The sequence below is a fragment of the Carettochelys insculpta genome, chromosome 3, assembly GCF_033958435.1.
Source record: "Carettochelys insculpta isolate YL-2023 chromosome 3, ASM3395843v1, whole genome shotgun sequence".
NCBI classification, from domain to species: domain Eukaryota; kingdom Metazoa; phylum Chordata; order Testudines; family Carettochelyidae; genus Carettochelys; species Carettochelys insculpta.
This window is the reverse complement of record NC_134139.1, coordinates 44,420,770-44,436,396: the sequence shown is the minus strand read 5'-3', so window position 1 is coordinate 44,436,396 and position 15,627 is coordinate 44,420,770. Positions and strand designations below refer to the sequence as shown.

At 52.1% G+C, this 15,627-nt stretch overlaps 1 protein-coding gene across 6 annotated transcripts in view; it reads left to right on the top strand.

The window, feature by feature from the left end:
* The window catches only part of XPO5 (exportin 5), a 41,518-nt gene extending 28,562 nt beyond the window's left edge, over positions 1-12,956 (top strand). For all 6 annotated transcript variants that reach the window (XM_074989726.1, XM_074989723.1, XM_074989724.1 and 3 more), the window contains 9 exons: positions 6,296-6,393; positions 7,253-7,299; positions 7,952-8,046; positions 8,997-9,062; positions 9,699-9,781; positions 11,391-11,498; positions 11,681-11,818; positions 12,015-12,179; positions 12,799-12,956. In XM_074989726.1, the coding sequence (XP_074845827.1) occupies positions 6,296-6,393; positions 7,253-7,299; positions 7,952-8,046; positions 8,997-9,062; positions 9,699-9,781; positions 11,391-11,498; positions 11,681-11,818; positions 12,015-12,179; positions 12,799-12,942 (944 nt within the window). In that variant the 3' untranslated portion in view covers positions 12,943-12,956. The remainder of the gene's footprint in view (positions 1-6,295; positions 6,394-7,252; positions 7,300-7,951; positions 8,047-8,996; positions 9,063-9,698; positions 9,782-11,390; positions 11,499-11,680; positions 11,819-12,014; positions 12,180-12,798) is intronic.
* Positions 12,957-15,627: the final 2,671 nt, after the last annotated feature.

Genomic DNA, 15,627 nt, shown 5'->3' with positions numbered 1-15,627 from the left:
GTGAGCCAGTTCACTTGCTGTGGTCAGTCTGTTTCAGTGAAGAAGCTGAATGCACGGGGCTCTTTCATGCAGGTGGTGGAGCACTGCATGCTAGGACCTGCAGTTCTTCTTCGAGTGTCCCCATGGGTGCTCCACGATAGGTGACGGGCTTGCCCGGCGCCGCAGATCGGATCTTCCAAGCAGTTTCTGCCGGACCGCGCATGCGCCGGCGCGCGCCACTCCCTTGCGCGCTCCTGGCCATGTGCGCGATCTGGTCCCCGCCAGTTCCTCTTAACCGCCGTCGGCTGCAGACAGAATCCGACTAGGCTAAGGCCAAATAGCGTATTCAACGACTTTATCTGTTTTTTCTTTGAAGTTTTTCAGTTACTTAGGCTACTATAAGTTAGCCAGTTGTTATTTTGTAAAAAAAAAAAAAACAACAACAACAACAAACAAGCTACGAGAGGGACAGCTCAGCCCAGTCCCAGTAACAAGCGCCGGAGGCCAGGAGCTATGGCCCTCCTGCTGAGGCAGGCCATCGGACGGGGAAAACAGCACAAAGAAGGTGCTAAGTACCCACTTAAAAACTCAGACTCACCAACAATGTCCTCTTCAGGCTTTAAAAAATGTGAGTCCTGCCGAGAGGCGATGCCAGTGTCCGATGGGCACAGTCTATGCATAAGGTGCCTGGGGGAGTCCCATGTGGCACAGAAATGCGCCTTCTGCGCTAAATTAACAACCAGAGCACGGAGGGACAGGGAGATGCGGATCAAAATGCTGCTTCTTGACAAGGCCCTCCAGCCAGACGTGCCGGAGCGGCTGCAGCAGGAGGGACCCTCCGGGGCCCATAAAAGGAAAGCTGCCTCCCTCACTCCATCAGCGCAAAAACGGAGGAAAGTCTCCCCAGCCCGATCCCTGCTGGCAGCAACAGTGAGCGGGACGGGAGGAGCAAGCAGCCCCCAGCCGCAGCAACAGCTGATCGGCGGCGGCACGGAGAGCCACGTGGAAACGGCTCAGCCTCCGATAATCAGCCAGCCGCCCCGCACCGCAGGCAGGGCAGCGGCTAAGCAAACGCTGGTACCGGCGGCACCGCAGACAGCGGCACCGACCCCCAGGGAACCGGCGGTGCAGGGCGCGCAGGCACGTAGCCTGCAGGCGCAGAAGGACACCGCACGTGCGGCACCGCCTTCGAGCGTGCCTAGCACGGTGCCGACGGGGCCGGGATCCCCCGCCCATCAGGGGGCGGAGTTACCTCCTCCAGGGAGGGGGAAGGCTGCTCACAAGAGGAGGCATTGCAGCCCCTCTCTGGACAGGGCTGTGGAGCTGCTTTCTCACAGCCCTCCGCTCATGTTGCAGACTCCAACCAGAAGGCAGGGGTGCCCCCTAGCCTACCCGGAGCCGCCTTCTCCATTTTTACAGCCAGCCTCACCATGGCTGGCACCACCTTCACCCTTCCTGGGATTTGAACCGCTGGACTATTATGCTAAATCGCTCTCTCCAGTGTCTCGACGATCTCCCTCCCCCAGACGCAGAGGGTATGCACCAAGGGAATGGTCGAGGTCACCTTCCCAGGAACAGTGCCTATACTGCCATGGTCGTCCCTACCACGCGGGGCACAGACACCATCGGCAATCTACTAGGGAAAGATCCCCACACACTACCTCGTACCCCCGAGGGCAATCGCGACCGGGGACAGAGACTCAAGCATCTCAGGGGGGACTGGTCATGGAACCCTGAGATTTTCCCTCGCAAACCTCCAGCGAGAGGGTGTACCAGCACCAGCAGGAACCGGAAGGGTCCAGAGAGACGTACCCCAGCGGTTCCTCACTCTCCTCCCCGGACGAGGCCACGGCCCTGGGGGACGTCCATCCTACGGACGATCTCAAACAGTTTCAGGAGCTGTTTAAGAGGGTGGCCTTCACACAAGGCATCCAGACAGCAGAGGTGCAAGAGAAACACCATAAGCTCCTCAAAAATTTGAGACCTCCGGCCTCCTCCAGAGTAGCAATACCGCTTGATGAAGCGATCTTAGAGTCCGCCACTACCATATGGCAGACCCCTGCAACTATTCCGCCGGTCCAAAAGAGAGCGGATAAGAAATACTTCGTGCCGGCGAAAGGCATGGAGTTCCTGTTTAGCCACCCACAGCCAAACTCCTTGGTGGTGGAGTCCTCGCAACAAAGATCAAAAACATCTCAATTTAAAACAGGGGGAACGGACAAAGATGCCAAGAAGCTAGAGCTGTTCGGCAGAAAGGTCTACTCCTCCTCTACTTTAACGTTGCGAATGGCAAATTACGCAGCGCACTTGGCAAACCATAGTTTTGACAACTATTCTAGGTTAACCTCCCTCATGGACTCGCTTCCAGAGGACAAAAAGCCGGTCCTCAAGGCCATAGTGCAAGAAGGCTACGCGGCTGTGAGGATGGGAGTTCAGATTGCTTTGGACGTTGCGGACACAGCAGCACGTTCCACAGCAACTGCAGTGGTGATGCGACGGGAGTCCTGGCTCCAGACCTCGGGTATACCGAGAGATCTGCAGGCAAAGATAGTTGACCTTCCCTTCGACTCGCAGAAGCTGTTTGCTGAATCAACTGACTCGGTCCTTCATTCCAGTAAAGATTCAAGAGCCACACTCAGGACCCTGGGGATTTACACCCCTCCATACACAAAGAAAAGGTACTACCCTCAGCAAAGGCGGTACCAGTACCAGCAACAGCGCCCCCAGTATCACAGGGGTTACGAGCAAGGGCGGCATCAGCAGCACCAGCAGTACAGAACTCCCAGGCGACGCTCACAACAGGGCCGTGCATCCTCGGGGCGGGGCCACAGGCCACAAGTTTGACATACAGATCCAGGGCTGCGCCATCACTACCATCGCACAAGGTCATCCGAAGCGGCTATTTCACCATCGCCTCCGACCATTCTACGACCAGTGGCAAAGGATCACCACAGACAAATGGGTGCTGGAGATCATAGCCACGGGGTATGCCATCCCCTTCCAGTCGCTCCCACCGCCACGACCTCCACCCAAGCCCCACCTCCAGGAGGCCTCCCATGTAGCCAGGCTCAGGCAGGAGGTGGCCCATCTCGTGCTCATAGGGGCGGTGGAAAGGGTGCCGGAGCAACTGCAAGGAAAAGGGTTTTACTCCCGGTATTTCCTAACGGAGAAAAAGACAGGAGGCTGGAGGCCCATCTTAGACCTTCGCGGCCTCAACAGGTATCTGCGCAAACAGCGTTTTCAGATGATCACGATTGCCTCCATCCTTACAGCACTGGACGATGGAGATTGGTTCGCAGCCCTCGATTTGCAAGACGCGTACTTCCACATAACCATCCATCCGGCTCACCGGCGATTCCTCCGGTTCATGGTAGGCAACGAACACTTCCAATACAAAGTCCTACCGTTTGGCCTCTCCTCGGCCCCCAGAGTCTTCACCAAGACCTTGGCAGTGGTGTCAGCCTACCTGCACAGACAGGGGGTATTCATTTTCCCGTATCTGGACGACTGCCTGCTCAAAGGGGCCTCGAAGGGGGAGGTTCTCCGCATGATACGCGTCACAGCAAACACGTTCTCCTCACTTGGCCTGGTTATCAATCTGGCAAAATCAAAAATACACCCCACACAGGACATAGAGTTCATAGGGGCTCGCATAAACTCGATCACGGCCAGAGTATACCTACCAGAGGCTCGCTTTCGAGCCATCGGTTCCCTCGTGCAAGTCATCACCTTCAGCCCTACGGTGCCGGTCTTGACGTGCTTGCAGCTGCTGGGCCACATGGCAGCGGCGACGTTTGTGGTACAAAACGCCAGGTTGCACATGCGCAGCATGCAGCACTGGCTGGCCAGTGTATACAAACCGGCAGTACACACCGTTCACAGGGCGGTGTCGCCCACACCCGGGGTGCGCAAATCCCTGCAATGGTGGGTAAACCCCAGGAACCTGCTAACAGGGGTACCCTTCCATCAGCCGCAAATCTCGGTTTTCCTCACCACAGATGCCTCCCTCATAGGGTGGGGAGCGCACATGGGCGAAGAGGTGACTCAAGGACTGTGGTCACCCACGGAACAGTCACTACACATCAATGTACTGGAGCTCAGAGCAGTGTTGAACGCCTGCAAACACTTTCGAGACCACATACAAGGCAAAGTCGTCGGGATCAGTACAGACAATACCTCCACCATGTTTTATATAAACAGGCAAGGAGGAGCTCGATCCCGTGCCTTATGCGCGGAAGCAATCCGCTTATGGAACTGGTGCATCGCCCACGATATAATCTTGAAAGCCTCATACTTGCCGGGTGCGCACAACGTGAAGGCAGACCAGCTGAGCAGGCGTTTTGCGCTCACACACGAGTGGCAGATCCGTCCCGATCTGCTACGGCCGATTTTCCACGCATGGGGGTTTCCCCAAATAGATCTGTTTGCCACTCAGCACAACAAGCAGTGCCCACGGTTCTGCTCCAGAGCAGGACTGGGCTGGGGGTCCCTGGGGGACGCGTTCGCGATCCAGTGGGGGGGCCCCCTGCTTTACGCGTTTCCTCCCACAGTGCTGATCCACAAAGTGTTGCAAAAAGCCAGGAGGGAAAGGGCCCGGATGATCCTGATAGTCCCAACGTGGGATCGCCAACAATGGTTCCCCCTACTGCTGCGCATGTCGGACCGTCCACCGATGCCTCTTCCGGTGGCACCGGATCTGCTCACGCAAGCCCAGGGGTCCATAGTGCATCCGCACCCCCAAAGCCTGCAACTGCAAGTGTGGCTAATCCATGGCTCAGCTCCCTAGAGCGCACATGCACAGTGGAAGTACAGCAAGTCCTAGAAAGTAGCAGGAGGACTTCCACTAGGAAGGCCTACAAACAAAAATGGACTCGCTTTACGGCTTGGTGTTCTACCAAACAACTGGCCCCCCTTTCGGTGCCTATACCTACAATTCTACAGTATTTACTGGACCTCAAGAGAGGAGGACTCTCGCTATCCTCGTTAAAGGTCCACCTCGCCGCCATCTCGGCGTTCAGACATGAAGAGGAAGGGCACACGGTGTTCGCCCACCCTGTGGTTACCAGGTTCCTCAAAGGGTTGGTAAACCTCTACCCCCCTTGGAAACCGATTCCACCTTCGTGGAACTTGGACCTGGTGCTTACCACACTCATGGGACCACCGTTCGAGCCCTTGGCCACGGTTCCCCTCCGCCTCGTTACAATAAAGACGACCTTTCTTCTTGCAATTACGTCAGCTCGTAGGGTGAGCGAGCTCGCGGCAGTCATGGCAACGCCACCCTGCACTGTTTTTTCCAAGGAGGTGGTAACCATACGGCTACATCCAGCCTTTGTTCCCAAAGTTTCCTCCGAGTTTCACATCAACGAACCTATTGTTCTACCCTCGTTTTATCCAAAGCCTCATGACTCCAACGAAGAGGCGCGCCTACACCTCCTGGACGTGAGGAGGGCGCTAGCCTTCTACGTAGACAGGACCAAGTCCTTCCGGAAAACGGATAGACTCCTAGTCTCCCTCACTCCCAAATCGAAAGGAGAGGGTCTCTCCTCGCAGAGAATCTCAAAGCACATTGTATCCTGCATAAAAATGTGCTACGAGCTCAAAAAGACTCCTTTATCGGCCACTCCCAGGGCTCATTCCACCAGGGCGGTGGCGGCATCAACAGCCTTTTTCAAGGGCGTTGCGTTAAAAGACATTTGCAGAGCGGCGACCTGGTCATCCTACGACACCTTCGCCAAACATTACGCCCTTTACAGGGTATTCCAAGAGGATACCCGTCTCTCCGCAGCGGTCCTCTCGGGGACAATCTGCACATAATCCGATTACCCACCTCCTATCTTGGGTTACTGCTGGGTAGTCACCTATCGTGGAGCACCCACGGGGACACTCGAAGAAGAAAGAGAAGTTACTCACCGTAGTAACGGTGGTTCTTCGAGATGTGTCCCCGTGGGTGCTCCACTTCCCGCCCATCCTCCCCGCTTCGGATCTCTGTTAGTGTTTTGCAGGGGCACCCGAGGCGGTTGGTCGAGGAACTGGCGGGGACCGGATCGCGCACATGGCCAGGAGCGCGCAAGGGAGCGGCGCGCGCCGGCGCATGTGCGGTCCGGCAGAAACTGCTTGGAAGATCCGATCTGCGGCGCCGGGCAAGCCTGTCACCTATCGTGGAGCACCCACGGGGACACATCTCGAAGAACCACCGTTACTACGGTGAGTAACTTCTCTTTTCCATGCACTGTGGATGTCAGCTGCATTGGTGCACTGCAGGCCTCCCTGCCCTGTGTTGTACATGCTGCATAACTTCCTTAACCAGCCCATGCAGGTGTCTTTGTGAAGCCCTTGGTTCTCTCCTGCCCCTCGGAGCACTACGAAACCCTTCTCTGTCCTATGCTCGGCCCACTCTTCACCTATCTACATGTGGTAAGAAACAGCTGTTCCAGTTTCTTGGTGCTGTCGCCTGCTGTGAAGGTTCAGGACTCCTGTGTCAGGAGAAAATTTCCTCCAGCTTCAATCTTAGCAGGGCTCCAAAGCCTGATTACACAATGAGCAGAGCCTAGAAATTTGACTTTGGCCACTTCCGTGTGTGGAGTGTGGATTCCAGGCATTGCCCTGCCCAGTTGCACCTCCTGTACTGGTGTGTTAGGGCTCCTGGCTGTGATTTCCAGACTTGGGGCTGTACCCCCCTTGTGGTTTCCAGTGATTGAAATCTCTGTAGCCGTAGGCCCTGGGCAAGGTTGTGTCTGCACTCCCTCCTGCCCACTTTCTGGGGAATAGCTCTATAATGCCCAGAGCCAGCACAGCTTTACCAACTTTCCAGCTATCACTAGGCCAGTGGTCCCCAAACAATGGGTCGTGCCCCAGGCAGGGTTGCTCCATCAACCGACGGCATTGCAGTAATCCTGAGTCTCCAAATGGCATCATCCACACAGCGAACCGTCACGTGTACACTGCACGCAAGATCTCACCATGCAGATTGTGCCATTTAAAATGACTGCCTCCTTGCTGCCTCTGCATGAGACAATACATCTGCAGATGGGTTCATGCAGGGAAAACGGGTAAACGCGGCTGGAGGAGGAGTTTTTGCTGGGCTCCTAACCACTGTGGGCTTGGAGACAGGTACATTTAAAGCTCCTTTGAGTCAGACCAGTTTCCTCACACAGGTATGTCTATTGGCAAGGGTCCTGCCCTCTTGGCTCTGTGTTCTGGTTAATGGTGTTGAGGATTCACAACGGCATTTCTGGGTCACTCCTTGAGGTTATTAAATTCTGTGTTTTGGCAGAGGCTGTCCCAGAAATGGCAGGTCATCAGCCAGCGGAGCATACTTTGGTAAGGGCCGTGGCCTAAAGGGAAGGCAAAAGGTGGGAACCACAGCTGGGGACTCTCATCTGGTCTTTTCTCCCCAGGTGGCAGCACTGGGGAAGGGAGTAACCCTTCATTAGCAATGCCCCTGGGCTCTGCAGAGTTGTGTCTAACCCTCCTTATTGGCATGGGGGCACATGAGACCAGCTGCAGCCCAGAAAAGTGGGAATCAAAATGGTATTACTGTTGGACCTGGGGCTGGAGTTTGCAGCTCTTTTGACTTGTGGTCTGTGGGCTGGTGGGCTGCTGAGCAGCTGCCTGAGGAGTGACTGTTCCCTATGAGCTTTGAGGGAAGACACCCTGAAATGAGACACACCACCCACTTGGCTGCTTCTCCGTGATGCTGAGTCTCCAGTGGAGTTGAGCAGGGAGACTTGTTTGCTTCCTCAGTCTCTCTCCCGTCCTTGCTAGGGGAGTAAAGGTCTTGGTTACTCTTTGGTTGTGGGAGGAGTGTCTGCCTTGCCCCTTCTGTTAATCATGGCTGTGATCCAACCCAACAGCATGGCCAGTCACTCCATGTATGTAGGTAAAACTAGCACACTAAGATGCCACCTCCCTGTTCTCACAGTGCTCCCATAAACTCCCTTCCCCCCAAATTTTTTTTTTTTTTTTAAATCAGTGAGGACGACACAGTAGATGACAACCCAGAGTCCCAGGAGATGCTTGAGGAGCAACTAGTCAGGTTGCTGACCCGGGAAGTTATGGATCTTATCAGTAAGTGAAACAAGCTGGTTGCAGGATGTCGCGGGGTAGTCATGCCCCAGGCAGGAACACAGGGGTTACCAGACTGAATCATACCTATAGTGTAGTGGCCAGCAAGAGAAGGCAGATGAGAGAGAAACTGTCCCCAGGCTGGTCTCCACTAATCCCTAGTAGAGATCAGTTTACCCCTGAACCTGGAGGCTTATCTTTCTTTCACTACATTTTTTGTTAGCATTAACCCTTAAAATTCTGAATATTCTTTGTGTCCTTGTAGAAGTCGGGATCCTCTTTGACTTTTGCTGTACTATCCATTGTGTTACATGTGACGTGTTTCCTTATATATGGGACTGGGGGCATTAGCCTGAACACACTGGCCTCTCCAGGAGCAGTGTGTCAAGACAGGGGCTTGGGCAGATTGTCGTCTTGCTGCTGGTAATCATCTCACTTCTCCCTCTCTGTGAGGAGAACATCTCTTGCTTTGCTTGGCACTCCCTTTCAGTTAGTTCCCAGGCTTTCACACACCCCAGTGTAGCTTCCAGCTCAGAGTTTGGGGCAATGTGTTTTCACAGAAGAATTACAAGGTGTGTAAGAGCCTGACCTTGTGACTCATTTCCTAATTAGCCTCACACCCTTAGGTTGCTGCAGCCCAGCTAATACCTTGCTCTCGTGCCTCTTTGCTGCTCAAGATTTCAGAGGCATCTAGGCTGGTACTGCAGCAGGTTTGAGAAAACAGCTGCTGTGACAAAGACATTTGAACTTCCTGCCCCTTAGTCCAGTTTTTGGCCTCACTTCCTGGCTTTCGGTGTTGCATGTGATGTTCCTCAGCAGCTGTGCAGGGAACAAAATTTGGGAAGCATTGGGGGAGAACAAGGCAGTAGGGCCCAGGAGACAGAGCAAGACAATCCATGTAGGCTGCATGCTCATGTTGCCCCTGCCCTTCTGACTTGTATATGTCTTTGCAGCTGTTTGCTGTGTTTCGAAGAAAGGCGCCACTGAGCATAACAGCTCTGCTGCTGCAGATGGAGATGGTGAGTGAGTTACCTTGCTGTATCTGCTGCCCATCACTGTGCCTGTGGACAGGCCCTTTCCATCTTCAGCCTGGCCTTTCTGAGAGACTGGCTCCCATTTGAGGCTCTATGCAGAGTCTGATCAAAGTCTCCAGTTCCATCCTTGAGGAAGTCTCTCTCTCCAAGCCTTAGGAGGCCAGTCCTAGCCCAGGGAGTGAGAGTGTTCTATGCTGACTTTGCAGGTGGCTCTGCAGAAACCCAAGTGCTGGAGAACTGACTGTAGGTCTCTGATCTGTGATGTGATCTTCCTCCTCCCAGTCCCCTCTCAGCTGATAGTCCCTCTAGGATATAACATGCCTTTCCACTCTAGTATGTGAAGCAAACCACCTCCTCCAACCGTTGTTCTCCAGGCCTGGTTGGCACGAATGGGAGAGGGGAAGTTGACCCTATGACTTGAGGTGTGGTGTCGGGTGAGGGAAGTCTGTGTGACCTCCATCCTAGCCGGGTGAGCTACATGCTCTCAGCCACACAGCCCAGCTTGGAGGTTTCTCTCCAGTGGGCTGAGGTGTCAACTGACTCTAGAACTATTAGGTTTTCTGGTGTAGCCCATACCAAGGGAAGGTGGTGTTCACACAGGTGCTTTTTCCCTGTTTGTAGATGAGGAGATGATGTCCACGGATGTGACGCCGCCTTCCAGCGCAGAACTGACTGAGCTGGGCAAGTGTTTGATGAAGCAGGAGGTAAGGGAGTAGAGATACTGGCAGCCTCTCCTGCTTTCTGTACCCCTTAGGCCTAGGTGTCCGTGTGCCCGATGCAACTGTTTCATCTGTGTGTATCCCCTGAAGCAGGAGTCCCCTTTAGCAGAGGGAAAGTCTGTTCTGAGGACCCCACCAGTCATCCTGGAAAGTGCTAACGGAGGGGAGGAGGGAACAAGGATTCAGCATAACAGGCTTCCAGGGCATTTAAATCTGAATAGATGAATGGTCCATACTGTTGGAACAAAGTCTGGACACCATGTATGAAGCAAGCAGGAGGGTTTATTACACGCAGCGCTGGTGGAGTGTCACTTCACTCATCAGGACTCAGTGGAGCACTGCCACACAATAGGTTACAATTGATTACATGGGATGCGTGTGGGCGGGCGGGGGGAGACTACGGTATGGGTGTTATCCAAGCCTGGATAGGTTCTATGAAATGAGCACAATAAGCCAATAATCTAAAAATGTCACATAGTGTCCCTGCCCATAGTTTACAGAACACCTTCTCTCTAGTACAAGTGGTTTGCCTTAACAAGTTACTTAAACAAAACAGACATTTAATGATATCTGTGTCTAACTGGATTAATGATGCATCCACAGGGGTAATGATGATGCCTTCACATGGGCATATCTAGGGGTGCATTATCTGGAAGATTAAAACAAAAGAGACAGTAGCAGCACAGAGCAATAACACATTTGTTTTGAGTACCAGCCTGGGATAGCAAATGGGATGCTGCTATATCTTGGCTCACACATGCATGGCCTCTTCTTGGAATGTGGTTGCTGGGCCAACTGTCCCTCCCTCCAAACTCCAAGGCCCTGTCTGAGTTGGGACAACTTTCCCTGGGTCTTGTGAGTGAGATGAGGGGACCAAGTGGGGATAACCTTCCACTCACGCTAACGGGGTTTCTGAACTATAGAATTATAGGCCTATTCCAGACCTTAGGATTCGAATAGGGGGTCTTTAACAGAATACCTAATCTGCCTCAGAAATTTCAATCCTACACATACGAGGGTAAGTCCTTGCCTGTAGCACTGCCTGCCTGGCTTGGCCCCCTTTCAGGAAGAACTTGTAACAGCTGATTTTTCTGTAACAGCTGCCCAGATTAGCAGCTTTGGCTCAGGTGAGAGCACAGGATGGGGATGTTGAGTATTGTCTGCACTGAAGCACAGGCACAATTCGCTTTGCTCTCATCCTCACTCTAAAACTCCTCCTGCTGAGATATGCCCCAGGGTGCTTTGCATTGACTCGAAAGCAGCAGCTGGTGCCAGTTTTAGTGTTTGTTCCTGACACTGTGCTTCAGCAAAAACTGGCAAATAGGAGCAGACGCAGGCTCTGTGGCTCCCCAGGCTGACTAGGTACATACTGACCCTCGTTCATACACAGAGTGGAATGCAGCATGGCATTTGCAGGTGGTCTGGGATCTCAGCATGCTTCTTGCCTTTTGTTGGATCTCTAAGTAGGGCACCTCTGTTGGACAGATGGTCCAAATGGGTTGCTAAGAACTCACGTCCATCAGGAACAGCTCTTTTAGACAAGCTGGGAAGTGCTTTCACTGATTTGCTCTTTCCCCAACCTTTTTCTTTCCAGGATGTCTGCACTGCTCTGTTAATCACGGCCTACAGATCCCTCTCCTGGAAGGACACCCTGTCCTGCCAAAGAACCACCACGCAGCTTTGCTGGCCGCTGCTCAAACAGGTACTTTCCCCAGAAGGGACCTAGTAGGGGGTAGAACTGTTGATTCCTTCCTTTCTGCATCCCTAACCTCCATGGACAGATTCCAGCTTTGGCCTAGATGGGAGCTAGATGCTTCCTCCATCTGAAGCAGGCCTAGCTCATATTAGCAGCAGCATGCAACTGACATACTGTCTCTCCCACAGGTGCTCACAGGGAACCTGCTCCCTGATGCAGTGACTTGGTTCTTCACCAGTGTGCTGAAAGGGTTACAGACACATGGACAGCATGATGGCTGCATGGCAGCTCTTGTCCACCTGGCCTTCCAGATCTACGAGGCTTTGGTAAGAGGCTGTCGGGGAAAAGGGTAGAAATATGTATGGTGTCAGGTTTAGTAAGTTGTAATGAGTGAACTAGTCCCAAGGCTAAGTAGAGAAGGGGTGGAGTAGGTAGCAGCCCCTTTCCTCTGGATCATCTGGAGAAGGTGGAGGCTTCAGTGGCAGAACCTCTATTGACTGACCTCTTCTCTTCTCCTGGTAGCGGCCCCGCTATGCTGAGTTGAAGACAGTGATGGAACAGGTCCCAGAAATCCCGAAGGAATTGTTGGAGCAGTTTGATTGCAAGCTCCTCAACCCAACTCTGCTGAAAGCAGCAGACAAGCGCCGGAAGGACAGTTTCAAACGGCTCATTGCAGGCTGCATCGGGGTAGGTGATGGCAGAGCTCTGAGGAAACCTGTTGGCTCCTTATGTCCTGGGCTTCTGAGTCCTGCAGAAATGGCCATAGCCAGCCTGTTTCTCCCCTGAGCCCCTGGCCCTTGTTTAGCTTGCTGGTCCTGCTGAAAGGTGGCTGCAGTACATCCTACTTTGTATTTGTGCTGCTCTGGCTCTCTTCAGCCTGGGCCTGGGTGAAATGTTACCTGTGGGAGCTCTACTAGCTGAGGGACTGCTGCTAGTCTGTTCAAAGGGTTCATGTAAAGAAAAATGTAAGCACCACTGGGCACAGCCCACAAGTGGGTACGAATCTTTAGCTAGGACACTGCCAGTGAGCTGAGAAGCACTGGGCTCTTATTGAGTACATAGTCACAATCTGGACCCCATTGTGGCAATGTCACCTGCACTGGCATCTGGCCTGCATCTGCTGTCATGTCCTAGACACAGGAAAAAATGGGGGATATGAATCAAGAGGCTGGGGCAGAACAAGCCACCTGAGCTGGGGGGTGACTGCCGTAAGACTGGAGAATGCCTGTGAGACACTTAGGTGACTCTGGGATCCTTTGGCTGAGTGGGTTTGACTAACCCTAGGCCTGTTCTCTGTCTCCTGCAGAAGCCTCTGGGGGAGCAATTCCGCAAAGAGGTTCACATCCGGAACCTCCCATCTCTCTTCAAAAAGGTGAAGCCGTCACTGGAGACAGATGTACTAGAGCACAATGAGGATGGAGAAGGCCTCACTGCACTCTTTGAGCCCTGAGCCTGGGGCATCTAAGCCATCCCTACCCGCACTTCATATTTTCTGTCTCCTCTTGTAGTAACCACATTAGATTCCACTTCTCACTCCTCCATGAGCATTTGCCCAAACAGACCCCCCACAGGTCTCGTCTCCATGCCTTTCTGGTGTGGAATATGACCAGAGTTTGGACTTGATCTAGCCTGTCAAGCTTCTCCCTCTGTCAGATTTGCTGCTTTACGCCTCAGCTTGTGTGCAAGATGAGAGCTGAGCACACAGACTTCAACAGTCATTTTGCAGCCATGCATCACTTGAACCCCACCTGCTTCTGGGCTAATCCCTGAAGAGGTACGTTAAACTTGAGAGGCAGAATGGTATCCCAGCTGAAGATTGCAGTCCCAGCCTTGTTCTGAATGGAGAGAACCAGGCTTCACCTGGGATACATCGCGCTCCTCTCATGCCCACCACTGGCTGTTCCCATCTGGCATCTCTAGTGTGACATCAGCAGAGGGCTTGTTTTCTGGTGAATCTCTGTTTCTCTGACTACTTGAAAGCAGCCCTTGTTTTCCCAGCTGTGATTGCTCTCCTGGCTGGGGACTGAATTCCTGCAAGTATTACAGGGCCCTAGAATCTGCTTGGAATCTGTGTTCTCAGTCTGGTTTTGGGAACACTTTTCTCCAGGAGACATTGTCATGTGTTCAGTAGATCTTCACAAGGAACCACGTGGAAATGGCTTAGCCTAAAGGGGACTGGCCCTCAATGTTGTGTGGGGATGACAGTGAACCTGCATTCAGGATATGCAGTGGCCAGCATCACCATTTTCCATGAACCCTTTATTTCCTGTTGCCAAGGTTGAGAAAGATAGGGGTTAAATTTCTGATCTTTTAGCAAAGTAAGGAAGTAGGGACTGAGATTTGGACCCTACTTGGCCCTATTCTGGCAGTAACAGTGGTGGCATAGAGTCTGTTACTTTTGAAGATCAACAGACGTGGCAGGAGTTGGTCTCTAATGAAAACCTCCATGATGGGAGAAGGTGTTTATCCAAAATGAGTTTTTATGGTTTGCTGTCCACACCACTGCAAAAGAACAGGTAACTAAAACCAATGAGAAGTATATTGACTAGGCTGGAGCCTGGACAAGGGGCAGAAGAGAAATCTTAAGAAAATGGGGCTGGAGAGAACAGCAGGCTGTGGGAACGCAGCATGACCAACATTTTGGCCTGAGCCCAGTCATCCTGCTGCCCTTGTTTCAGGCCCTTCCACTTTTTGCCTCATATTTTTACTTACTCCTGAGCTGAAGTGGCTCCTGGCCTTGGCAGAGGCTGGGTGTATTTATTGTGTTTGTGGTATTTTTAACATTGTGACTTCATGCTAGAAACAAAGATTTTTTTTAATGGTTTTTAGAGCCTTCTTTTGTAGGAATATTAAAAGCAAAGCTGTCTCTGGATTGGTGGTTTAACTTCTGAATGTCAGTAAAGGTATTTCGGTTTCATACACAAAGTATTATCTGCCTTCATTCTGTGCTGTTCTCTTGTCCAGTTGATGCTGAGGGTTCCATACTATGTATTTCACCTTGTAATACCCATTTTTACTCCAACGACAAAGTGTCAAACTCTCAGCATTGAGGTTAATGTACTCTCTGGTCTGACTTAGGTTAATCTATGTCAAGTGATACATGTGTGAAAGTCGACTCAGAAGATGAAAATTCTAGCCTACATTCAGAGTGCCTAGTTAAGGAGCAGGCACCCTAGGGGCCTCATTGGTCCCAGAGGGAATTGCTGGACCAGAGGAGGTCAGCTCTTGCATCTCTGCAGCTGGACTCCAGGCTCTACTGGGGTCTGTAAGCAGATGATGCTAGGTTCCCCTCCTGGCCAGTGGGCTCTGCAGCTAGGCCCTGGCTGCCTGGCTCCAGTATCTGCTTCCAACCTCACATCTCAGGGTTTTCTGGTTCAGGGCCTCTGGTTCAGCAGTAGCTCTGGTTGCCAGACCAGAAAATCCTGGACCAGAGGAGTTCAAGACCTTTTGAGACCAACTGCTGACCTTTTAAAAAAAAACAAAAAAAAAACTAGAGTTGCACTTAAAAATAAACTGCATCTCACTCACATAACCACTTCAATCTTCACTCTGCCTCCATGGACATACAAGGCTATCACAGAACAAAGAATGACTTATCTTTTGAAATGCCTCCTGATTTTGAGCTATGGAAGCTGATTTCCATTGGGTGAGGTTGTCTAGCCTGTGAATTGCCTGAGGTCAGATTATACAATCACAGCAGTTCCTTGTTCCTTTAAATCTATTAAAGTTCAAGTGCAAATAGTATTGTGTCCCTTTCCTATTCCCTCTGTTACTGAGGCCTTATCTATACTTATCTCCAAGTCCACATGCTGCAGGTTGATCTGGGCTCCAATTTATCAGTTCTAGTAGGGACCTGTTAAATTGAATGTTGAGAGCACCTCCATTGACCCTAGGACTCCAGTCATGAGGAGTAAAGGAAGTCAGTGGGAGAGTTTCTCCCATCAACCTCCCACTGTGTGGAGGCAGAGAAATTCAGCCTAAGGTATGTCAGATTCATTTATGCTATTCTCAGCTGGGGTTGTGCAGTTTAGGTTGACCTTCTCCCCTACTGTAGACCTGGCCTTAGCTAAACATTTTTTTTAAGAAAAAATTTGCAATGAGGACTACAGTAGTATCTGTGAATGTTCATTAAATT